Genomic DNA, 25,757 nt, shown 5'->3' on the forward strand with positions numbered 1-25,757 from the left:
CCACAGCCCAGGGACTTAACACTTATTCACTGTGGAAAAAGAGAACTTGACTTTATTCAGAAAGTCTACAAAATACAGAAGGCGGATAACTCGCTTACTGTAAGTCAGAAAATAAATAAAATCTGGGGGCCGGGCAAATATTTTTTTCAACATTTTTTTGGTTGTTGCCATCCGGCTTTCCCTAAATATAAGATAAAATGTGATTTATTTGCAGATACAAAATATAAAGTCCAGCACAGGGCCATACACCACTTCTCCCAGGGAGTGGGTGCTAGGTTTCTGGCTGGGGAGAATAACTTAGATTCGGTGCAATAAATAAACAGCTGTATACAGGGTGGGGGAAGAGGCCAGGGCTGGGCTTCCCAGGAGAATGGCAATCAGTGGCGGTGGCCAGCCCCCAAGCCACAGTGGACACTCCCAGGGGGAGGGGTGGGATCCTTCCTTTCTGGTGGGACCCCCACCCCTGGCTGCAAGACCTCAGGACCTATATCTTCTCATCTTCCCACCTGCCACAGTGGATGGTCACCTCCTTGGTCCCCTTTCTCTTTGGCTGGCCAGCTCCTTCCATCTCTTCCATCTGGATCACCTTCTCAGGCCCTCTATTTCTCTTCCCCTAACTCACAGAAGCGGCTCCTGGGCCAGGGAGGCCCTCCCATCATCCTTTCCAGTCCATGTCCATAATCCCCCTGGCAACCCTAGCTGGATCCTCCTGCTGGATCCCCTGGAATCTCGGGGCTGGGTCATCCGGTTGGAATCTCTCAGGGCAGGGTAAGGAGACCTGACTTTTCCAGCCCAACCACTAACCATAGAAGGCCTTGGGCACTGGCATGTCTGCTGGAGACCTGTTTCCCCTTCTGTTAACTGGCTTTCACTAGGTGATTTCTGATACTTCTCCCAGCTTTGGAAGGCCAGGCACCCCCGGGCCCAAAGCAGAGATGGGAGCATTAGCTTCCTAGCCCCAGGAGACACACGTAGAGCCAAATTTGGTCCTGAATCTGGGAAGATGCGGAGGGGCTATGGCGCGATCTGAGCAAACAGTTTACAAAATGAGGGGTGGCCCTCCTCCAGGACAGCCCTTCTCTAATCCGCTCTGTATCCCATCCTCCCATCCTCCCAGTCTAAGACTGCTGGACTTCCAGCCAAAAGAAACCCCAGACTCCAACCCCACCCTACCATTCTCATCAAAGTTGTCCCACCCCAGGGCCACCTAGTAGGTCCCAGTTATAGGGGCCACAACGAGGAAGACAGCAGGTTCGGGAGGGAACAGGTGCTCAACACAGGGGCCGGTGGCTGCAGAGAAATGACACCTGGGGAACAGAGACCACGCTTAGGCACTTTGGGAAGGAAGCGGGGGTTCGGAGGGGCGTGGCTTGGAGACGGGGCGGTGCCGGGCGGGCACTAGGAGCAGGCGGCGGGGGCGGGGCCGGGCCCGGGGGCGGGGGCGGGGGCGGGGGCGGGGCCCGACCCGGGCCCGGGGGCCGACTTGACGATGGTGATGACGCTCGCGGGCGCCACGAGGGCTGCGGGCCCGCGGGCGGCCACGGAGCGCGCGAAGCCCTGCAGCGCCTCGCACTTGCCGCGCAGCGCGTCGAGCTCCAGGCGCATGGCTGCGTTCTCGCGCGCCAGCTTGTCCACCTCGCGCTCCAGCTCCGACTTCTGCTTCTGCAGCTCCTCCTTCTGGCACACGCGCTTCACGCGGCAGCTGGCCGCGTAGCCGCGGTTCTTGAGCGTGCGGCGCCGCTGCTTGAGCCGCGTCACCTCCTCGGCCGAGAGCCCGCGCAGGTGCCGGTTCAGCTCGCGCACCGACAGCCCCATCAGCGCCTCGTCCGACAGGTGCGGCGTGTTCTCGCTCAGCTCACGCTTGATCTGGGGGCAGCATGGCGGGCGCATGGGGACCACAGCTCCCCCTCCACCCCCATCACCACCACAGGCCTTTGGCGTGGTGGCTGGATTGGCTCCAAGACCCCAAACGGGGGCAAGGAATCCAGAAAGGGGAAACTGGGCCAAACCAGGATACAAACACAAAAGGAACCACCACTCCAGGGCTGGGTCCAAATTCTCACCCAGTGTCCCAGCCTGGACTCAGCCAGAGAAACCCGGCCCAGAAAGCACTTTGAAGTCCTGCAGCCCAGTGAGCACTGTTCCAATGGGGAAACCGGCCCAGAGAGGGAAGTGACCTGCCCCCTCCCCCCGGGGTGGGGACAGAGGGGGAAGGAACAGAGCCTGTGACCAGAGCCCAGGCCGCTTGGTTTCCAGCCCAGGGGCCTTCCTGGGGCTCATGAACACCTGCAGCTTGCTGAGCCACGCTTGAGGATTCCAGGAACTGAAGGGTAAGCTGGGATGCCCGTTGGCCCAGGCAGGCAGGGAGGGAGGGAGGGGGAGGACAGGGACAACAGAGGCAGCCTCCTCACCTTCAGGGCTTTGCTGGATAAGGGATCCACGGACATATTTGCAGAAGGTGCCCTCTGGGCTGAGACCTAGGAGAGAGAGGAGACAAAGGTCACTTTCTTTTTTACTTAGAATAAAACCCAAATTTGCTACTAAAGCATTCAAGGCCTCTGCTGCTATGAAACTCCCAACATACCACCTTTCTCTGTCCCAGTGGTCCAGCCACAGTGGTCCCCTTGAAGGGTTCATTCCAGCCTCGGGGCCTTTGCACTTGCTGCTGTCTTTACTGTTCTCTTCCTTTTCATCTCCCCACCATGACTCTTCATCCTTTAGGGCTTTGCCCAGAGTCATCTCTTCAAAGTGGTCTAACTGTCCTGGCTAAACACCTCCTGTGTCATATCACATCATCCTGTTTGCTAACCCTCGTAACAGTCAGCCCTTCTGTAATTATTTTGTTTGGTTACCTGGTTATCTGCCTCCATCCCACCTCTCCTCCACCAAAATGCAAACTCCTGAGGGCTGAGGCCTTGCCTATTCTACTACAGCATCAGTGTGCCTAAATCAGTGCCTGGCACACAGGAGATGCTCAATAAGTATGCATCAAAGGAACAGGTGCCCCCTCCCCAGCCATTCTTCCACATGGGGTGCAGAGATGCCTATTTGATTTTTTTTAGCTTTTCACTAAAGTATAGCCTATGTACAGCAAAGTATGCAAACCATATTTGGGGCAACTGGCTGGCTCAGTTGATAGAGTGTGCGACTCTAGATCTCAGGGTCATGATTGAGCCTCATGCTGGGTGTAGAGCTAGCCAATGACTTTTCAGAGTCCAACCTACACCCCATCAAAATAAAACATAACCAGTCCCCTCCAAGCCTTCCTCACCCAAATCTGTCTTGGGAAAGCTTCCCCTGCCCAGCACTAATTCCCCACTGCCCTGGGCAGACAGGGCAGCCCTGCCTAAACTGATGAGGGGCCCAGTGGCCCTCAGGGTCTCCCTACAGTCCTGAAAGTTCCATGTCCTTTCAACAAGTATTTATTGAGCATTTACTATATGCCGACCTTGGCACTGGGGAGACATGGAGGGTGCATTCTAGAGGCCAGTGGCCATAGCTTGGGGCTGGGGAGGGGACTGTCCCCCAAGCCCCCTTTAAAGCAGCAGTCCTGTCTGTACCCAGCAGATCTGATCTTCTCCCCCATTCATTGTTAGCCTGGGTTTCCTGATCTGATAGCCCCCATGGGGAGGTGTGGTGGTGAGGAGCAAAGGGGACAGGGCGGGAAGATGCCCTGTGGCCTGAGATGCAGCATCCTCTCCATCTCATTAGCAATACCTGGTTTGATAGAGCGCAGCTGGGGCAAATGGGGTCCAAACCCTGGTTTCTTGAGCTTTCTGCGGGGCCTCACAGCCTCAGCTCAGCCTCTGACACATTCCCGCAGGCCCCAGTATCCCTGGAACTCACTGTGGGACTCCCCTCCCCAGGGCCTTTGCACTGGCTGTTCCCTGGGCCTGGCTTTCTCTTTCCCTAGATGGCTACAAAGCTTCTTTCCTCACCTTTTCAAATCTCATGTTCTCACTCAGTTTAGGATTCTAAGCCCCTGGTACACATACACACACTCTCTCTCTCCCCCCATCTCCCTTCCCTACCTCATGTTTCTCTATAGTACTTTCCACTGAACGTATTCTTAATTATCCATTGCAAATACTCATTCAGTGCCAGCTCCATGGCAGCAGAGATTTGGCCTCGTCCTCTGAAGCATCCCTAGTGCCCACAGCCCGGCCCACAGCAGATGCTCAGGTAATGGTTGTTGAATTCTCAGTGTGACTCAGGCGGAGATGCAGACAGCCCCAGGCTTCTCTGGAGTCCCCCAGCGCCTCCGGGCCCCCACAGCCAGGGGGTCTGACACCCCAGAGGGAAGCAAGGAGAGGGACAGGAGGGGGACAGTGGCACTTGAAGGGATCCCGATAGAGGCAGCCACTATGGCCCCTGGGCTGGGAAGGTCTTCAGAGCCACCCAAGCTTGTGGTATCACCTTTGTGGTGTCACCGAGGCCCAGAAAATCCTAAGTCAGGACCCTGGCCTTTCACAGACGCTACGTGGAGACCCTCATACACCACCCCCACCAATCCTACCCTTCAATACAGTCCTCTTAAAAGGTCACCTTCCTCTCCCCCACACACACCCAGGGAGGGCCTAGAATGTTCCCCTGCTGGCCTCCATTCCTCCACTCAGCAGCCGGAGGGTCTTTTCACCATGTGACTCTCACCATGTCACCACCAGATGAAAACCTTCCATGGCTCCTTACTTGCCCTGGGACAGAATCCAGGCCCACCGTGCGTCACCTCAGGCTCCTTTGCTGTCACTACCCACCTCCCCACCTCCCTTTGGCACCTCTGCTGCACAGAATTTCACTTCCTCTCTCCCACACTGTATTGCCTTTGGGCAACTCCACACCCTGTGACACTTCTCCCCTGACTTTATCTGGCAGATTGCTAATTCATCCTCCTGCCCTGGGCATACAAAACTCCTCTTCCAGGAAGCCCTCCCTGAGCCAGAGAATTTCTTAGGTGCCGCCCACCCTGGCACTTCTCCCCTGTCCTGTAATGGCCTGTTTCCTTGTTGTCTCCCCCCAAGACAGGGAGCTCTGCAGCAGGAGCCAGGCCGAGGCAGTTGTGGGTGCTGAGGACACCAGCACAGGGCCGTGCAGGGAGCAGGCACTGTGGTGAGATGGGGGTGGTCTCTTGACACCATGACCCTGCTCATCAGGGTCTGAACTGAGTGCCAAGCCCAAGCCCAGATGAATACCGTCAAGGAGAAAACCCTCCGGCCCCTCTCTGGTGCTTCCTCCTTTCCATCTGCTCCCTCGCTCCTGCATGGCAATGCTAGGACACAGACACCGGGAACATGGGAAGGGAGCACAGGGGGTTCCATCCTCCAATGCTTGCCCCCGCCCCCCCCCCCCCCCCCCCCCCCCCCCCCCCCCCCGTGGGGTATGAGAAGCAAGGAAAGCCTGGGCTTGTGACCTTGGGCAAGGCGCTCCGCCTCTCTGGCTCTCTACTCTTCCAGCTGCAGGATCAGAACACCACCTGCCAAGCGGGGTTTGGGAGGAAACAAGTGGGGCCAACTGTAGAGGCCAGTGAGCACCTGGGGGTTCTTAGAATTGCTGAGCCTGTCCAGGAGGGGTCAGGCCTGGGGCGCTCGCTGGGACCTGGCTCTGACTCAGCATCTCCTGGCTGGCTGGGGTAACACAGGAAAGGCCCCTGGAGAGCAGCTGGCCCTGCCTCCTCACTTAGCCAAGGAGGAAGTGGAGACCACAGAGGGGCATCCTTCGCCTGAGGTCACACATCAGGGAAACGGCAGGCTGCCTCTCCCCAAATCGGGAGGAATTGTGAATGCCTATAAATGACCCGGGGCTGCATCCGGCCCCCCTTCCCACCAGTGTCACCCTGGTCCTTTTGACAGCCCTAAGAGGTAACGCCCAAAGAGGTCAACAGGGGAGTCCAGAGTCACGCCACTCACCTGGGAAGCAGCCCAGGACGGAGGCCACACTAAGCCACATGCCTCCTCTCAGTTCCTGGAGGCCCTGTTTCCCCACCTCTGTGCAGAGGAGGCTGGACTTATCAGCTCCGATACGCCCAGGGTGTGTGTCAGGTCTGCCTGAGACATAAATATGCCACACAAATACTCAGGCCCCCGTGCCTGCTGTCAGGGAGCTGGGGCGTTAGGTGACCCACAGAGGCAGACTGGGCCACACAGAGGGGCCTGATAGGAAAGAGGTAGCAGGTTAACTGAGCCTATCGGGTGCTGGGTGCTGAGTACAGGGTGCTGTGCCCAACACAGAACCTCCGAGGCATGGCCTCACTCTCAGCCAGGTCCTTCTCCCTCTCCTGAGACCTTGGTTTCTTTGCTTGTAAAGTGGGGACGATCATAATAGTGTAAATATGTAAAACACAAGAGACTCAGACAAGGGCAGGAGTGGCAGGTGGCTGGCTTACTGCCCCATCCCTGCAGGCCCCATCCCTGCAGGCCTGCTCTCTGCAGGCATCACTAATCAATCACAGCACTGCCCTGAGCGCTGAGCACGCAGCCTTGGACTCCACACAACCCTGCACAGTCGGCCCTAGAGGCCGAAGCTGTTGGACATCCCCTATTCTACGTAAGGGCCGAAGTTCCCATCCACTCAGCTGACTGGGATTCTAAGTATTTTCGGTTCCTAGGGATGCTTTGATCCTGTTCTTCCCTCTTCTCCTCCTCCTGTTGTAGCCTCAGCCTTCAAGCAAATGCTGAATGTCAGCCAAAGCACCCCTGTTTGCTCATGGGTGGTCCAACCCCTTTGTTCTATAACTGAGGCAACCAAGCAACTGTTTTGTGGCAGTGATGGGCTGGAACCCCAGGGTCCTGACCCCCAGCTCCGGGACCTTTCTTCAGCGGCAGCCCCCTCCCCCACACATGCCCCAATTTCTTCTCTTCTTCCCTTTGAGGTCAGCAGACTTGACCTCCAAGGTCTGCAGGTTCCCTATATTCTTTGGGATGCCCGGGGAATGAGCTTGCTCTCAGGGACTGACAGCTGCCTAGGCCAGTGAGCGCCACCAGCCCTTCTGCCAGCCCCTCCCTGGCCCCTCGTCCACTCCAGAGACATCCTGCAGACGGCCCACCCACTGGCATGGGCTCCTCTCTGGCTGCTGAGCCATTCTGCTTCCTCTGTGAGGACAGAGGGAAAAAATGTGTTTTCCTGGGCCTTGGCAGCCAGCACTGGTGGAGCCTCCTCCCTGCTGGAAGGGGAGCAAAGCTGGGAGAACCCAGCGCCGCAGGGAAGCAGGGGCCTTGCATTCTAGCTCTGGGTCTGCCACCCACTCGCACCACGCGACTTCCCATCTGTCAGTCCCCTCTGGGTCTCAGTTTCCCAACATGCCAAACCTCCACTGAGCCCATAGTACCCTCCAGCACTGGTTACTTTGGAGTTCTGAGTGTCAGATTCTGGTCCAGAATGGAGCTCTGAGACCACCAACAGAGTGGAGGCTTCCCGGAGGCAGGGAAACGGCTGCCTCCCCCCAAATCGGGAGGAATTGTGAATGCCCATACAGGACTCAGGGCTGCATCCGGCCCCGCTTTCCACCAACATCACCCTGGTCCTCTTGACAGCCCTAGGAGGTAACGCCCGGATTGATCAACAGGGGAGTCCAGAGTCACGCCACTCACCTGGGAAGCAGCCCAGGACGGAGGCCACACTAAGCCACATGCCTCCTCCCAGTTCCTGGGAGCACAAACTCTGAGACTGTCAGCTTTGACCATCCCTCTGCGCCACCTGCACAGCCAGGGACCACTTCCCCCTTCGGCTGAACTATGACCACAGCCAGCTCCTCACTGGCCTCCAGCCTTGCCAGCCTCCACCACCGGCCCTGCCATCTGTCCTCTCCTAAGAGCTGTCAGAGGGAGCACTGCTGACAGCTGACACAAACCTACACACCTGCTCATGCTCCGTGCATTTCAAAACCCTGCAATGCCAGCCCCCACTCCAGCCCACGCTGTGGGTCCCCCAGGTCTCCACTGTATTGTCTCCCCACTCTCTCCCAGGAGCCTCATGCTAACAATGAAGGAACAGACAGGAAACACTACCATCCTAGTACATTTCCCACAAGGAGTGTGTGTGTGTGTGAGAGAGAGAGAGAGAGAGAGAGGATGGCACGTGGGTTCTGAAGGATCTGCTCACTTTTGAGAGATTGCTTCAAGAAATCCTATAGCCTGTTCGGACTTTCTGCTTCCCTGGGGGTTCCCAGGCCTTTTTCTCCAAGTGCTGTGGAATTTTTCCAGGACATGGATCTGGTGCTCATTCATTCATTTAATCAGCAAACTTCCAAGAGGCACCTACTCTGCCCAGACTTGTTGCTGGGTCCCAAAGGCCAAAAGAGGAATCACAACCCCTGCCTGTAGGGGCTCCATAGATGACCATCCCTCCATCTGGCAACCCAACTCACTGGTCACCTCCTCAGAGAAGCCTCCCTTGATGGTCCTGGCTAAGTTAGAGCCCCGTGACATACTTCAAATCAATGTCTTCTCCTCATACTACCCATCTCAGCTGTGGTTTTGCTTTTAGTTTGGTAGCTCTTCTTCAACTTTGTTTCCCTGCTCCCAGAGGGCAGGCTCTGGACCTGGTTTCTTCACCATCTCATCCCCAGCACCTGACCCACAGCAGATGGCAACGCAGGCCAGAAGTGTCAGGACTGAGGAAGGCTGTCCCATGCTGGGTCCCAGACCCAGGGAAGGCCCAGAGGTGATTCAATGGAAGGTCAAAACTTTCAGTGCTAGCTTTCCAGCCAACCAGCCACTTCCCCTTGTCCCCTGACCCCCTGCCCTACTGGGGGACATTTCCTGTCCAGCCCTGAAGGATGGGCCTGCCTGGTTCCTGTGCTCCTGGCTGCCACCTCCCTTACTCAAACGCTATACTCCAGGACATCCCTGGCTCCAGCCTGGGGCTGTTGGCTCCTCTTTCTCTCACACAGGTCCCCTGGAAAATAGCTGGTGTGCAGAGGCTGCCATACCTCTACCATTCTACACCCATCCTGCCACCCCAAATATTGTCTAGTTCCTGCTGCAGATGGCGACACTGATTCCCAGCTGTGGTACCAGAGCTCACCAGGGCTCAAAGGCTTGAGGTTAAAAGATCGTCTGGTTCCTCCCCCCAGCAAACTCAATTACTGCCCCCCACCAAGCTCTGAGGGTGGGAGGAGGGCAGAAGAGGACCAAGGAACCCCAACCCTGAATGTCAGTGGGCTCTTGGGGAGAGGGGCTAGGTCAGGGCCCTGCCTCTCACATCTTAACCCTTCATGGACCAAGACCACCTGTTGCCACCTGCCTGTGGACCATGCCCAGCCCAGGGTGAGGACTCTGGGTCCTAGGGCTGGCCCAGGCCTTCAACTAGCTCCTCAGGTCCAACCATCAATAGGTCTGACTAATCCCACCTGTGAACTGAAACTACCAGGAGAGCAGAAACCAGCTCCACCCCAACCTCCCGGTCTCACCCTCCCCAACCCAGCAGGTACAACCTCCAGAACCAGGACCAGCCAGAGTGGCCACCAGAGAGAGGAGGCCAGGGATTCCTTCTGACTTGCCACCTTTGCGTTGGGTTTTCTGGTCCTTCTTCCTCCTGAGAGGGAGGGGATGGACCCCCACCCCGTGCTGGAAAACCTGGGGACCAGGACAGAGGCACCAGCCTATTTTGTTGCCAGCCCGATGGATCGGGGTGCTGAGGCCAGGGCCGGCCCTCTCTCACCCCTCAGTCCAGCCGGGTGGGGCCTTTGATACTTTGCCCCACCCTGTGGCTGCAGGCGCCCGCTCTGGGCCAGGGACAAGCACGGCAGTCACATGGCCGTGTCCCTGGGAAACTCCGTAGACCGAAGGGCCCGGCTGCGGACTGGTCGGAAGGGGACAGCCCAAGGGAGAGTTCCCGTCCCCCCGTGTGACCAGGGAGCTGGCCACTTCCGTCGATCGAGTCCCTGTTCTGCGTTTATTCATGTGGGGACACTCTTTCCGAGGGGCACAGCACACGGCTGGCACGCAGGCCGCAGGGGGGTCTTCGGCCCCGGGAGCGCGTGGGCGGGCGGACACACACGCACACGCACGCCCCCCCGCCTGTCTCACTCACGCACCCGGTAAGATACGAGGGCCCCCGGCCGGGAACAGACACACACGCCCGCCCCCGCCCCCGCCCTCGGAGGTAAACAAACCGCGCACGCACGGCCCGCGGGCGGGCGTCCAGGGACTGCTCTCGCCGAGTCACGTACGTGCACACGCCGCCCCCGGCCCCGCCTGGGCGGACGCCGCCGCTCGCCGGCCTGCGCTGCCCGGTCCCGTCCCGTCCCGTCCCGCCGCGCCCCGCCCAGCTCGGTGCCCCCGACCTCCGGGCCCCGCTCCCCCGCCACCCGGCGTCCGGGCGAGGGCACCCCGCGGGCCCCGGGCACGATCCCGGGCACCCGGCCCTGCGCCCCGGCTTCCGCGCGCCCGTCCCCGCCTCGGAGCCCTTCCCTCACCCGCCTCTCGGCCCGCTCCGCCTGGCCCCGCCGCCGCCGTCCGGGCTGGCTGTCCCGGCCCGGCGCCCTGGTCCTGGCTCCCTCCGGTCCCGACCGCGGGTCGCTCCGAGCCGGGCTCCCGAGAGCGCCGCGCCGAGTTTTGTTGTGGGGCGGGCGGCGCGGGGGGCGGCGCGGAGTTGTAAGGCGAGCTTCCCGGAATTACTCACTCACAGGATTCCTTTCATTCATAAAAACCCAGTCATGCGGTGACGTCACCGCCCGGCGGTCCCTCCGGCCCCCGAGCGGCCTCCCGGCCCTCGGCCCCGCCCCCAGCCGGCCCCGCCCACATAGGGCCCCCACCCCGGGCCTCCGCGCGGCCGGGCCGGGCTCCTCCACCCGCGTGAGAGCCCCTGCGCGGTGCGTTCACGTGACGCCTCGCGAGAGCCGCGTGGGCGGAGGTGTCGTTCGTCTCATTTTGCAGTCGCCAGCCCCGCGCCTCTTCTCCTTTCAACCTACACCCTCCGCCTCGATGATCTCATGCAGTCCCGTGGTTTTAAATGCCACCCATGATCTCCAGGGAGCGCTGAGTCCTGGACTGCCCACTCTGCACCTCCACCTGGGTGCCAGATGAGGACGGCAAACATCCAGCTCTCGACCCACCACCCTGCCCCAGCTCCCGGTACCCGCAGACTCCCCACTTTCAGTTGTTCAAGCCCATTGCTCTTTCTGCCTTCATCCCCATCGGTCAGGCTGGCTCCACCTCCAACGCGGTCCAGCGTCTGACCCTCCTTCCCACCCCCCAATCCTGGCCCCTGGGCCAGGCACCATCAATTCACCTGGAGAACAGCAGCAAGCCTCCTGACAGCTTCCCCACTTTGCCTCTAAAGGCTTTCATCACACACCCGACGAGGTTCTTAAAACAAGGATCAGACCGTTTCACACACTCACACCCTCTGGCTTAACACCCTCAATAGCTTCCATTTGCATTGAGAATATAGACTATACTCCTCCTTCTGGTCTATAGGGCCCTAAGCCATCTGGCCTCTACCCAGTTCTGCAGCCTCACCTCCTTCCATTCTCCCCTCACCCACTACCCTTCAGCCACACTGCCCTTCCTACTGTTTTTCAAGCACACCTAGCTTTTTCCTACCACAGGTCCTTTGCACTAGCTATGTCCTCTGTTCACTGCCAGGTTTTCTCATCTCTCGAGTCAGCTTAGAGGTCGTTACCTCAGAGAGGCCTTTCCTGGCTGCTCTGGCCAAAAGAGCCCCCACTTCTGAAATATGTTTTTATATTACCTTACTATCTCCATAAGGTGTTACCTTGCTTATGTATTTGCTTACTATTCTTTTAAGATTTGATTTATTCATGAGAGACAGAGAGAGAGAGGCAGAGACATAGGCAAAGGGAGAAGCCAGCTCCCTGCAGGGACCGTGATGCGGGATTGGATCTCAGGACCCCAGGATCATGACCTGAGCTGAAGGTAAGAGGCTCAACCACTGAGCCACCCAGGCGTCCCTATTTAATGTCTGTCTTACCCAATCAGAATGTAAGTTTCTCGTCTGCTTTGTTCACCACGGCGTGTTCTGTGCCCAGGACAGTGCTCAGCCCCTAATGAGCCCTCACTGAGTGCATGTTGAGGAAATACATGAGTGGAGGCTCAGAGAGGTCAAGTGACTTTCCAAAGTCACCCAGCTGGGAAGTACAAGAACTAGAATTTGAATCCAGACCCAAATGATTCCTGGTCCAGATGTTTGGGGCTGTGCCCAAGGTAGGGGCTTCCAGCATAAATGTGAGGGTTACATTCGGTGCCTGGAGATCCACTCAAAAGGAGCAGCTTTGAGGGCAAGACGGGTGAGTATTGCATCCTCCCTTGTTCACGCTGTTTTCATCGTCTGAAGTGTCTGTTACTCCAGCAGCCATATCTTCTGTGAAACTGATATTCTAGTACCTACTTTATTTTACTGGGTAGGGCATAGGACCCCTCAACTAGGAGGTCTTCGTGTGGAGCCGTGGTCACTGGCAAGGCACCCCCATCCCTCGATATAATAGAATTTTATTTCAGAGCCCTTGTTATACCTTCCTGCCTCTGGACCTAGGTCTACCTGGGATTGTGGTGACACCTCTCTCTTACCTCCTGAAGGCCTTGGGTTTCATCTGCAGATTGGCCCGCTAGCTTCCCAAGTGACTGAACTTGCAAATTAGTCTGACACTCAAACAACCCCCCTCCCCACAACTGATTGCCCACTTGCCCTACAGTTATACATCTCTCACAGAGCCACTTATAGTACCTCTTGGGTTACAGAAATTCTTGATTTTAGAAACTACACAATTGTGATTGTTGGTCTTTCTACTCGTCCCCCCTTCCCCATCATTTTCTATGAGCTTCCTAAGAGCCCAAATCATAGTAGGTGCTCAACTAGTGAATGAATCCCCAGTGACCTGCACAACACCTCTGGACACCATGCTGCCTAAATCCTTTCTCTCATCCCCACCCTGCCCACGCCAGGGCGTCAGCACTTCAGTACCCACTCAGCAGAGACTGCTTGCCCTCAGACATGGCTTCCTTTCTGGTCAAGGTCAAGGGACATAGTGCAATGTCATATTTAAAAGTGGCAGCTCCGGGGCGTGATCCTGGAGACCCGGGATCGAGTCCCACATCGGGCTCCCTGCATGGAGCCTACTTCTCCCTCTGCCTGTGTCTCTGCCTCTCTCTCTGTGTGCGTCTCTCACAAATAAATAAATAAAATCTTTAAAAAACATAAAAGTGGCAGCTCTGTGGCATGAGAGGGGGTTCCCATTGGACAAATCTAGGACAATTTGAATATCAAAGTAAATGACAGTAATGATGGATCGTAACTCATTCAATAAAAGAAGAATCAATGGGTCCATACTAATATTAATGAATGAATGAAGAAAACAAAGCTCCTCCTTGTAGTAGAAGGAATGACAGAGTAAGAAAGTGACCATTAGGCAAACATTCTAGTAACAATGGATTCCAAGAATCATCAATGGATATGAAAATGTGATGAGAAATGTGAAATTTGATAGTTTCAAAATATTGCCCTAAATATAATTATTAATTAGAAGTGGAAAGATAGGGACGCCTGAGTGGCTCAGCGGTTGAGCGTCTGCCTTCGGCTCAGGGAGTGATCCTGGAGTCCCAGGATCGAGTCCCACATCGGGCTCCCTGCGTGGAGTCTGCTTCTCCCTCTGCCTCTGTCTCTGCCTCTCTCTGTGTATCTCTCATGAATAAATAAATAAAACCTTAAAAAAAAAAAGTGAAAGATAAGGGGGTGCCTGGGTGGCTCAGTCAGTTGAGCATCTACCTTTGGCTCAGGTCCTGATCGCAGGGTTCTGAAATCGAGCCCTGGGCTCCCTGCTCAGTGCAGAGTCTGGTTCTCCTTCTGCCCCTTCCCCTGCTTGTGCCCTTTCTTTCTCTCTCTTTCAAATAAATGAATAAGATCTTTAAAAATAAATAAATAAATAAATACAAGATCTTGAAAAAGTCAGGAGACTGTTCCAGATTAGAGGAGACACGACCACTGAATGCAGTGTGGGATGCAGGATTTTCTGTTGGTATGAAGGACATTATGAAGGTAATTGGTGAAGCCCCAATGAGGCCTGTAGACCAGCTAACACCAGCTAATTAATTAATGTTAATTTTCTGGTTTGGGTAGTTTTCCTGTGGCCAGGTAAGAGAGTGTCCTTGATTTTAGGTAGCACATGTTGGAATATGTAAAGGTAAAGGGGCATGATGTCTGCAATTTACTTTCAAATGGTTCGGAACAAGAGAGAAAGGAAATTATAAAGATAATGTGATTAAGTGTTAACAATTGGGGAGTCTGGGTGAAGAACATACAGAAATTCTGTCATTCCTGCAATTTTTAAAAAAGATTTTATGTATTTATTCCTGAGAGACACACAGAGACAGAGGCAGAGGGAGAAGCAGGCTTTGTGCAGTGAGCCCTATGCGGGACTCGATCCCAGGAGCCTGAGATCACAACCTGAACCAAAGGCAGATGCTCAACCACTGAGCCACCCAGGTGCCCCCAGTTTTGATCTTAATACAAGTTATTTTCCTCTGTTCTGTTTTGCCTAAGTAGGGGCTCTCAGGGTATTCTGAGGGTTCAGATCCTGGCCTCCACCCCTCCCCAGCAGTGACTTAACCACTCCCAGTCTCACTCTTCTCCTTTGTAAACTGGGCTTACTAATAGTGCCAATTTCATGGATTGTGAAACAATTTAATGTGTTCACACTTAAAAGCCTGTGGCACAGTGCCTAGTGTGGGATAACAGATCGATAGATAGATATTGGGTGAGAGAGATGATGAGTCCTCTGGAGTCCTCTAGAGAAACCTGCTTCTTCCCTGGGCGAGTGACAAAGCCAGGGCTGCCCCCGCCCAGCCAGAGACCCCACCTCCTGCCCACGGGGCGGGGCCTTGTTGGCACTTTCCAGGGAGGGAGTGCCTCTGCCAGCTAAGTCCCGCACAACTCTGACTGGTCCAGCTCATCCTCTGCTCATCTGGCCAGGGGTCCAAAAAACCAGATAGCACCCAAGCGTATGCCTGCAGGACCCCAGTCCCCCAGTAGGTGCCTTGCCCAATAGTGGGTGCTCAGGAACAGCCACAAGCTTGACTCAAGCCTAAATCTGCAGCTCATTCACACCCCTGGCTGATCCCAGCGTGGGGCATTCCTCGCTCCCAGCCTCAGTTTCCCCATCTGCAGTGAAAGCCTAGGATTAGGTCTCAAACCACAATAAACTTTCTTCAAAGGAAAGCTGACTCTGCTGTGTGTCCCTCATTGTAAAATAGCTAGTGACCGGCTGCTTAGGAGGGGACCAGCGTTGGCTTTGAGATTTCGGGCCAAGTGTTCTCTGGAGGCCCTTCCTGCCCTGAGATTTGATTTCCAGACACCTCCACTCCTACTCCCCAGTTCCCATCCCTGGACACTGGGGCCTTCCCAGCCCCCCTTAGCGGAACAGCACTCCACTGACTGAATCAGGTGGGTTCCTGCGCTGGGTGGGAGTGATGGCACGGGATCCTTTCTGGCACCTTGTCTTGTCCCCACTTGTTCACACCTCCCATGGGTCTTCCCAGCTTATTACTGCGTAGTACTTATCACTATGTTTCTGAGTTGCTTCCTAGGCACCAGGCACCGTGCTAAGTACCTAAGATCTGCCTGCAGGCTGTATGTTTCCCCAGCTCTTGCCTCCTACTGCTAAATAAACCAACCATCTCCCCAAATGACCTGTACTTTCATCACATTTCGGTGTCTTTATGATTTAACTTTTCCTTCTCACGAAAGCCCTCCCTGTTGCAGGAGGGCAGTGGTGGCACAAATGATCAGCTGAGGAAACAGACCCATGTATGGATTCACCAGCTGTCCAGAGAGAGCACCCCATTGCTGGTGCTGATTGCTGTTAATCTTTGCCACCACTTACGGAGTTAGGTGTTATCATCGCTGTGCTGTGGACAAGAAATCAGAACTTTGAGAGGTGAGACTACCAGCCCAACACCACACAGCCAGTCCCTGGCACAGGAGCATTTGAACCAGGTTGGTCTGATGGGAGCACTGAGCTGTCTCCTGCTGTCCTGGCTAAGCCTCACCCCTGGGCTTTGTTGGGGAGCCATCTGAGTGGCTCATGGGTGCAAGACACTCCAGCATTCCCTGTGGGCAGCCAGGATCCTGTACAGGAATCCTGCCCCTCTTCTTCCCTCTTTTTTTTTTTTTTAAGATTTTATTTATTTATTCATGAGACACAGAGAGAGAGAGGCAGAGACACAGGCAGAGGGAGAAGCAGGCTCCATGCAGGGAGCCCGAAATGGGACTCGATCCCGGGTCTCCAGGATCAGGCCCTGGACTGAAGGCGGCGCTAAACTGCTGAGCCACCCAGGCTGCCCCTCTTCTTCCCTCTTAGAAGATGTGCCTGCACGAGGGTCCTAGGGTCCCTAGGGTCCTGGGTCCAGTGGGGAGAAAAACGGGCACTGCTTTGTCCTTGCTTCCACTTGAGGATAGGGCGGCTGTCTGAGAGGCCTGGCCTCAATACCTCCCTTCCTCTGCCCCTGCAGAAGCTGTCCCAAAGCCACCTCTCCTCTTCCCAGACTCTCAAGCCCACCCTCCAGCTCTCATCTTCTCTCTCAGCACCAGCATTTCCCCAAGTGGCTGCCATCCCCAACCTCCCCTACCCTCGGCCTGCACGTGTCACTCTTCATCACTCCAGCCCCCAGCCTCCCCTTTTCTTTTGCAGCCCCAGTCTGCCTCACCACCTCTGAGCTCTCCTGCCCCCTCACCTCCCTGTCCTGTAGTCTGGCTCTGACCCCACAATCCCCTGAAGGGACCTCTTTGCTGCTGAATCCAGGGTCCACTTCCCCTTCCAATCTATCCTGTCCTTTGACAGTACTTGACCTTATGGCTCTCTCCTCTCAGCTTCAAAGGCTTGGGCTTCCCTCCTACCTTTTCAGTCTCCATCTGATGCTTCCCCTGGAGCTCAGGGATTAGTGAAGCTCAAAGCCATGGCCTTTGCCCCCTCTTCCTCTCCCTGGGGGACCTCAGTTCCCCTCAAGATCTCAGGTGCCACCCAGTGCTAACAACTCCCAGGTCTCTCTCACCAGCTCCCCGTCTGCATGTCATGTCTGTGGGCCAGATCTGCTTGAGCACCTGCCCAGCTGGCAAGGACTTCCCTCTGTGCTTCCTCTGGCTTGTCCAACCCAGCATGGTCATGAGGGTCACAAGCAACCTGAGGCCACCTCCCCTCATTTCCCTAATAGGCTGGAGAGGCCACCTTCCGCTCAGTCACCCCAGGGAGATGCGGGGCTGCCATCCTTGCCTCATCCCTCTGCCTCATTCCTTCAGCTGGGCAGTCACCAAGTCTCTGTGCCCCAGCTCCTTGACTTATTTTAATTCTCTCTTCCCTATTGTCCGTTTCAGCCACTGCACGTCTCTCCTGGACAGCTGCCTTGGCCTCCAACCTCTCATCCAACCTCTAATCCAACCTCTCATCCAAAACCTAAATTATTTTATTTTATTTTTTTCAAAACCTAATTTTTTTAAAAAAAGATTTTATTTATTTATTCATGAGAGAGAGAGAGAAAGAGGCAGAGGCACAGGCAGAGGGAGAAGCAGGCTCCATGCAGGGAACCTGACATGGGACTCAATCCTGGGTCTCCAGGATCACGCCCTGGGCTGAAGGTGGCGCTAAACCGCTGAGCCACCCGGGCTGCCCCCCAAAACCTAAATTTGAGGGACACCTGGGTGGCTCAGTGGTTGAGGGTCTGCCTTTGGCTCAATCGTGATCCTGGGGTCCTGGGTTTGAGTCCCACATCGGGCTCCCCGCAGGGAGTCTGCTTATCCCACTGCCTATGTCTCTGCCTCTCTCTGTGTGTCTCTCATAAATAAATAAATAAAATCTTTAAAACAAACAAACAACCCTAAATTTCACAAGATGCCTCTAGTGACTTTGATAAACAGACCCCCTCCCCTTCCCCATGCTGGATATATAGTGTGAACAAAAACATAAGCTTGTGTTAGGCCAATGCAATTGTGGGGTTTTCTGTTACTAAGGCATTCCCTAGTCTATCCTGCCTGGTGGTCTGCAACACGATCCCCTGTAATTTTCTCATTCCTCTGGGAAAACCCTATTTGCCTCTTGTCCCGTGCTTCTTCCCAATAAACAATCACCTATGTATTTGAGGCAAGTTTGCGTTAAACTGTGAATCCTCAGGACAGGAGCAGACATATCTTTTGTGTCCCTACCCAACCGAGAGTGAGGCTGTGCACCTAGTGGGTGCTCCAGTGGTACTGGCTGAGAAACTGAAGTGAGGATGAGAGGCCCAGGAGAAAGGGATGAAGACCTAACGCACTCTGACCCCCCAAGAACCCTGCATTAGACTCCATCCTAAGAGGCTAGACTCTGCATGGCTGCGGGCACATGTCCCCCACCTTTGCCTGAAGTGCCCTCTGCTCAGCCTCTGCAAACCCTCACCACCCTTCAGAATCCAGGTTCAGGCTTACTCCTCCTCCTCCTCCTCCTCCTCCTTCTCCTTCTTCTTCTACAGATTTTATTTATTTATTTATTCATGAGAGGCACACAGAAAGAGGCAGAGTCCTGGCTGATGCAGGACTTGATCCCAGGACCCTGGGATCACGCCCTGAGCCAAAGGCAGATGCTCAACCACTGAGCCACCCAGGTGCCCTTCAGGCTAGCTTCTTGGCAAAGCTTCTCTGGCCTCCAGGCCCTGAGAACCAGCCTCTCCTCAGGACATAGTCTGTCCTGTGAGCCCCTGAGCTGGGCTGAGGGGCCCCCAGAGTGGGCAAGTCCTGCTTTTGCTGGCCAGGCCTGGCTTTCCTCCTTGGGATGGGAACACATGTGGCTGCTGCCTCACAGCCCAAGGTCACCTGCACTCATTTCCTTCCAGAGGGCACAAGCCTCTATGGCTTCCCCCCATCAAGTCAGAAGCCGTATAATCAGTGTAATCATTACACAGCTACCACACATTATGGTGGCCTCTGTGCCTCCACTCATGTCTCTACAGCAGCAGGGGGATTTTTCCCCACCTCAGCTCCCTGCTCCTCGCCCTGCGGGGCTCCCACCGGCTGCAGAATGAGTTCTACATCCTCGGCCTGGCACTCGAGAACATTCATGCTCGGCCTCTGTGGCTCACTGCCCAGTCACCTGCTCACACACTGGATTCTAGCAGGGTTCAACCTCTTGCAGCTCCCCAGACGATCCACACTATCTTGTGATGTTGACTTTTGCCCTTACGGTTCTTTCCACCTGGGATGTTTTTACTTTCCTAATCCAGGTGGCTAACTTCTATTCAACCTTTGAAACTCAACTTATGAATGGGAGTTGGTATATTTTTTTCTGTAAAGAACCAGATAGAAATAGATCAGGCATTGTAGGCCATGTAGTTTATGTCCCAATTACTCGATTCTGTTACTGTAGACAACATAGGCATGTGAACAAATGCTGTGGCTATGTTCCGATAAAACTTGGTTTATAGGGACACCTGGGTGGCTCAGCGGTTAAGCATCTGTCTTCGGCTCAGGTCGTGAATCCAGGGTCCTGGGATCGAAACCCACATTGGGCTCCCCGCAGGGAGCCTGCTTCTCCCTCTGCCTATGTCTCTGCATCTCTCTGTCTCTCATGAATAAATAAAAAATATATATAAAAAAAATCAAAGAACAAAAAAACTTCGTTTATAGGAACACATGATGGGGGGGGGGTTAGTGTGCCCACCCCTGTTCAGGAGCCATCCCATAAGCTTCCCACAGGACAGAGTTCAACAATACCTTCTTGCAATGTCTTCTATACTGTACACGTTTTCTCATGACACAATGCCCAGCTGTAATGATTCTACAGTTGTGATGATTAGATGGGATAATGCGTCCTACCATTGTCTCTCATCCCGCTTTCTAGAACAGCTTCCTCACCGGCCTCCCAGCCTCTGCCTCGCCCTTACAGTCTCTTCTCACCCAACAGATATGATCTGTTAACATGTAAACCCAATCAGGTCCCTCTGTTCAAAAACCTCCCATGGCTCCCCATTTCCCTCAGAATGAAAGCCAAAGTTTAAAAATAATCTGCAATGTGCATCAGGTCCTGATATTCCGTTGACCTCATCACCTACCATGCTCCTGCTCTCTCACACTACTCCCGGTGCACCAGTCTCCTTGCTTGTCCCGACACAAGCCATGGAGACTCCTGACTCAGGGCTTTTGCTCATAGCATTCCTTCCATCAGGAACTCTCTTTCCCAGGTTCACTCCCCGGTCTCCCTCAGACCTTTATTTAAATATCTCCCTTCCCAGTGAGGCCTTTCCCTGGCCCCTTTGTTTAAAACTGTACCCCTCCCTCCTCTTTCCCTCCTGCTCTTATTCCACAGCACTTATCACCCTCTATCATCCTGTATACTTTCCCCTCAATTTTTTAATTATAAAAGTGTTCAAACACACAAAACATAAGGATTAGTGCGCCTCACATATACAACCCCAGATTCCCACTCAAGGTTTTCTGAAAGACAGATGCTAACATCATGACACTTCACCCAAAGACTTTAGAAAAACACACTCTGTTTGACTTGATCTTGTTTGTCATCTGTCTTTCCTCCACAAGGCTGTAAATGCCAGGCGGGCATGGATTTTTGTCTTATTCACCGTAGTTTGCTCAGCACCAAGAACGTTGCTTGGCATATAGTGGGTCCTTCTATGGAGAGGGAAAGAAAAGACAAGATAGGTCCTAATCCTGGTTCTGCCATTTATTTATTTATTTATTTATTTATTTATTTATTTATTTATTTAATATTTTTAAGGATTTTTTAAAAAAGATTTTATTTATTCATGAGAGACACACACAGAGAGAGAGGCAGAGACACAGGCAGAGGGAGAAGCAGGCTCCCCTTGTGTGGATCCCAGGATCCTGGGATCATGACCTGAGCCAAAGGCAGACACTGAGTCACCCAGGTGTCCCTATTTTTAAAGATTTTATTTATTTGAGACAAAGAGAGCTAGAGCACCAGCAGGGGGAGATGGGGAGAGACAGAGGGAGAAGGAGAAGCAGGCTCCCTGCTGAACTGGAAGCCCAAGGAGGGCCTCACTCCCAGGACCCCTGTGACCATGACCTGAGCTGAAAGCAGACGCTTAACCAGCTGAGCCACCCAGGCACCCTGGTTCTGCCTTTTATTGATATGTGACTCTGGGGATTATTTTCCTTTGCAGAACCTATAGGTTTATTTTCTTTTTTTTTCTTTTTTAAAGATTTATTTTTTTATTCATGAGAGACACAGGCAGAGGGAGAAACAGGCCCCATGCAGGGAGCCTGACGTAGGACTCATGGGACTCGATCCTCCGACCCTGGGATCATGACCTGAGCCAAAGGCAGGCGCTCAACCGCTGAGCCACCCAGGCATCCCCCTATAGGTTTCTTCAACAATAAAGTGGAAGGCAAGAGTACTACTTCTCAGCATTGTTGTGAGGCTCCAACAAGGTAAGAGTGTAAAACCATGCCATTAGTATGTTGGCTAGTTAAATTTCCTTTTTTTTTTTTAAGATTTATTTATTTATTTGAGAGAGAGAGAGTAGGGGCAGGGGAGGGGCAGAGGGAGAGAGAATCTGAAGCAGATGCCCAGCTGGCTGAGTGCCGGGCCAACACTGGGCTGTGTTTCATGACCCTGAGATCATGACCTGAGTCAAAACCAAGAGTCAGACAGTTACTGACTGAGCCACCCAGGTGCCCCAGTTAGCCACATTTCTATCCAACTCTGAGGGAGGGGACGTGGTCTAGTCTAACTCTCCAGATTCTGGGCTCCTAGAAAGCAGACATTTTGCTCTGAGGTGTTTGTAGCTGCAAGCCCCTCTGAGATGTTCTTGGCACAGCCCCTCAAGAGAAGCTCTTTAACTCAAACTGCTCCAATGCAGAAATCCAACAGAAACCCAACAGAGTGTATCTCATTTTGCTTATTTGCCCCTCCCTTCCCATTGCTTGCTCATTCAGTGCTTCCTAAGAATCCGCTATATCTCATTTCTTGCTTTATCCATTCATTTCACAGTTTCACCAGAAATACCTGGGGGGGGGGGGGGGGCAGGCACTCAACTTCATTAGGCCCTGAGATTAAATTTCTTTCATGGATCTTTGAGGGTTTTTAACAATTGGTCCAGCCTCCCTCGGCCTTTTCTACTTTTCAGATTCAGTTGTGTGTCTGCGTTGCCAAACTTGTCTTGCAGACCCACTTTGAATACCAGGGTGTTTGCTGAAAAATGAGACTCAGCCCGCTGAACCTACGCGTCTTCTTGGGTCAGATTACTCTGTAGAGGCAGGAATGCCTGGCCTTTTGCAAGCTCCCTGATAACCATCGTCCTAACTTCACTTATTTGGGGTGTGGAGGGCAAAATATTTTCAGTGAGAAGTCTGAGTTTTTACCTAGTTCTCTCAACTCAAAGCTGAAACTCTTGAGCAAAATTCAAATCTCAGTTTAAGGAACAGTTTCCTCATCTGTAAAATGCAGACAAGAGTGGACACTCCAGAGATGATGGATGTGAAGTCAAACTACTTTGTAATCGGCGAAGCTCTGTACAAATAGGAGTTGACACGATCTGCTCAGAAGCACATCTGTCACTACAACCCAGGCAGTCACCAGTGTGCCTTTCTCAGCATTACTAATCATAACAACGACCATTTGCTGCAATCCCTCCATGTGCAGGTAGGGAGAGGAACTTAGCTGTAGGTCACAACGTCCTTATTAAGGAGGAGTTCACAGAGACCAAGTCATTTGCCCACATTTCTACTAAAAGTGCTAAGATACTTCCTGAGGTCAGCTTGGTGTAGGGCTGCCGGATAACAATGAACACTTTCTTAGCACAACTGTACTTAGTGATTTTTAAAAAATATTCATTCATTCATTCGACACAGAGAGGCAGAGACAGAGGCAGAGGGGATAGGCAGGCTCCCTGCGGAGCCCAGCTGTAATGATTCTACAGCTGTGGGGCTTGATCCCAGGACCCCGATACCACGCCCCAAGCCAAAGGCAGACGCTCAACCACTGAGCCACCCAAGCGTCCCCTCAGTGATTTTTATTTGAACTAAAAGATGATCTGTGGGCAGCCCGGGTGGCGCAGCGGTCTAGCGCCGCCTTCAGCCCAGGGCGTGACCCTGGAGACCCGGGGTCGAGTCCCACGTCGGGCTCCCTGCGTGGGGCCTGCTTCTCCCTCTGCCTGTGTCTCTGCCTCTCAGTTTCTTATGAATAAATAAATGAAATCTTAAAAATAAGTAAATGATTGGTAGTTGAGGCCAAATTCAAATTAATCATCTTTTAATTATTTAAAAGAATTAGCTCTTTTGAATAAGAATTCAAAATTAAGATTCTTAGTTGCTCAATCTGGGGGGTCCCCGGCAAAATCAAAGCAGGCCCCTCCCTGCCCCGCCCTGCGTCTTGGCTCCTTTCCCTTTTCTCTCTCGGGCGGTCCTTCGGGAGGCTCAGGCTCCAGGTCTCAGACCGTTTCAGGAGGCGGAAGGCGGAGGAGGAGGCGGCTCCTGCCCCTCATCAACATGTCCGCCAGCGAGCCGGCGCGAGGACCCTCCGCCCCGCACAGACATGGCCGCGCCCCGCCGCGGAGGATTGGCTCCAACCCGAAGCCCGGCCTCCCTCGGCCCTGAGAGCCCCTTCCATTGGGCAGTTAGAAAACATGGCGGAGCCCCGCCCCCGCCTTCCTCGTGCGCCCCCCACGCGGCGCGGGGGCGGGGCCGCAGCGGCGGCCGGGCACCGGCTTCGGTGATTGGCGGAGGGCGGCGGCCGGGCCCTCACGTGGCCGCGGGCTCGTTTGTTTGCGGAAGTAGGTGGAAGTAGAAGTGCTGAGTAAGGCGAGGTGAGTGACGGCGCAGGGGAGGCGGGGCCTGGGGGGCCCTTCCCAAACCTCCTCGGCGCCCCAGATTCGGTGGTCTCCACCCGGACCTCCCTTCCGGCCTCCCTCGTGTTCCCGTTTGTTAGTCGTGTCCTCCATTGACCCTTATGTGACCCCCGGAGTGCCCGCAGCTTCCGCCCTTTGATCCCTCAGCGCTCCCAACTCCCATCCGTGACGGCTCCCGTCTCATACGGAACTTGGGACCTCCCCAGGGACGCCAGCTTCGGCCCTGGGTCCCTCCTTAGGACCCCCGTCTCCCTTGTGTGTCTCCCGTCTATCCCTGACTTCCTTGGTCAGCCCCTCCCTGTTCCCCTCCAACTCTCAGGCCCCCAGTTTTCACTCTGAGCCGCACTGATTGTCCCATTACCTTCCCGTGCCCTTCTGAGTGCTCCCAACTTTTCTGCCTCTCTATTCCTACCTGATCTCCCACTTCACCTGTTGTCTGCATTTCTCCATTGGCGTTTCCGCTGTTGTCCATTTTACTCTCCCCCCTTTCTGAGTCCCATCACCCTGTTTCTGCTTATTGTCTCTCATGTGCTTCCAGATTTCATCTGTGCCTGCGCCCCTCCATGCTCCCTCCCACCTTCCCCAGAGCCTCCCCACCCCAGGGTCTCCCAACCCACCAATTCTGTGTCCACCTCCTGCTCCCAGAGATGGCCTGGAAGCTGGTGACCGAGAAGGTGTGACCTGTAGGACCATGCGACTGGGATGGGCAGGCCCGTGGCTGTGGGACAAGGAGGGCATAGGGCTCAGGGATCTGTGCCCATTTTTTTTTAATGGGCTACTCACATGACCCCAAACAAATACCTTCCCTTCCTCTGAGCTTCTGGGTCTTTCCCTCACCTGCCCTTTAACCCACCCAACAGGATGTTGGGCAGGTTTGGTTTGGCAACACAAGTGCCCCACCCTTGGGCTGAATACAGTGTTTTTGTTATTGTCTCTGCCTTTAAATGTTCCTGGAGTTTGGAGGCTGTTTTCTGTTCCAAGTTGCAGTTTCCTTGCCTGTAACGGGGATTGTATTTCCTGCCCTCATAAGGCTGCCGTGAGATTGGAAATTTGAGAAAATGTAGAAGGCAAAAGCTTTGTAACTGGCATGTTTCCGTACCAGTGCATAGTTTTGCTCTTGTGTCACAGCCAGGAAAGGGAAGGGGATAAAATGACAAAAGGAGGGAAAGACAAGTAGAAGGACCGCTGTGTGCATGCAGCTATGAGTCGGGCTTTTCTGTTGTTGCTTTTGCCATTCATTCATTCCTCATTTATTTAACAAATATCAACGGGCTGTTTATGGGGCTCTGGGGCTGTTTATTGCGTTCTGGGCTACCCTCAAAGGAGCCTATGTTATTGCTATTGAACATAAGAAAGAGGGCAAATGGGTTGCCTGAGGTCACACCAGTTAATGAGACTGGAGTTGCACCCTGAAAGGAGTTCTTGATAACACCGGAGCCTGTGTGATCATCCTGCTGTTGTCTCAGTGCCCAGGGCACCTTTTCTCCCTTCCACTGATGACTTTCTCATTGGGTGACAGTGTCCTCAATGAGAATTTCCTTCTCACTCAGCAGAATGACATCACCAAGAAATAGAGGAAGCGCTGTGTGTGCGTGCGCGTCTGCACCCTTGTGTGGGGCATGTGTGGAAGGGGAGAGGAGGCCTTGTTATGAGCTTCCCTTTGTAGAGGGTGGCTCCTGGGAGAACATTTTAATAGGTCCCTGCCTGAAATGCCTCTTTCTCTCTCTCTCTTTTTAATCTATGCTCATTTTTCAGGTGATCTCATCCGGTCTCATAGCTTTAAGTACCAGCTCTACTTTGACAACACCCAAATTTATATCTCCAGTCCTGTCTAGATCTTTCTTGTGAATGATAGACTCACTTATATAATTGCTTGCTCAACACCTCAAATGTAGGCATTTCAAAATCAAAGATATTTAGAATTAAGCTCCTGATAGATCTCCCCTTCCACCCTTCCCTACCTTC

General features: G+C 54.0%; 2 protein-coding genes across 7 annotated transcripts in view; one reads left to right on the plus strand and one right to left on the minus strand.

Annotated features, from left to right (window-relative positions):
* Positions 1-1,271: 1,271 nt before the first annotated feature.
* MAFF (MAF bZIP transcription factor F) lies at positions 1,272-10,565 on the minus strand. Its single transcript, XM_038551572.1, has 4 exons — positions 10,412-10,565; positions 2,412-2,477; positions 1,450-1,866; positions 1,272-1,307 (listed from the first exon to the last, which is right to left on the minus strand). Exons 2-4 carry the CDS (start codon positions 2,445-2,447, stop codon positions 1,272-1,274), a joined length of 489 nt encoding a protein of 162 aa, XP_038407500.1. The 5' UTR covers positions 2,448-2,477; positions 10,412-10,565.
* A 13,054-nt stretch (positions 10,566-23,619) lies between these two features.
* PLA2G6 (phospholipase A2 group VI) overlaps positions 23,620-25,757 on the plus strand; it is a 60,192-nt gene continuing 58,054 nt past the window's right edge. For 4 of the 6 annotated variants that reach the window (XM_038550611.1, XM_038550610.1, XM_038550614.1 and 1 more), the window contains exon 1: positions 23,620-23,750. The gene's annotated coding sequence lies outside the window, so the exon portion shown is untranslated. The remainder of the gene's footprint in view (positions 23,751-25,757) is intronic. The other 2 variants (XM_038550612.1, XM_038550613.1) reach the window with 2 other exon arrangements.

Source organism: Canis lupus, chromosome 10, assembly GCF_011100685.1.
Source record: "Canis lupus familiaris isolate Mischka breed German Shepherd chromosome 10, alternate assembly UU_Cfam_GSD_1.0, whole genome shotgun sequence".
Classification (NCBI taxonomy): Eukaryota; Metazoa; Chordata; class Mammalia; order Carnivora; family Canidae; genus Canis; species Canis lupus.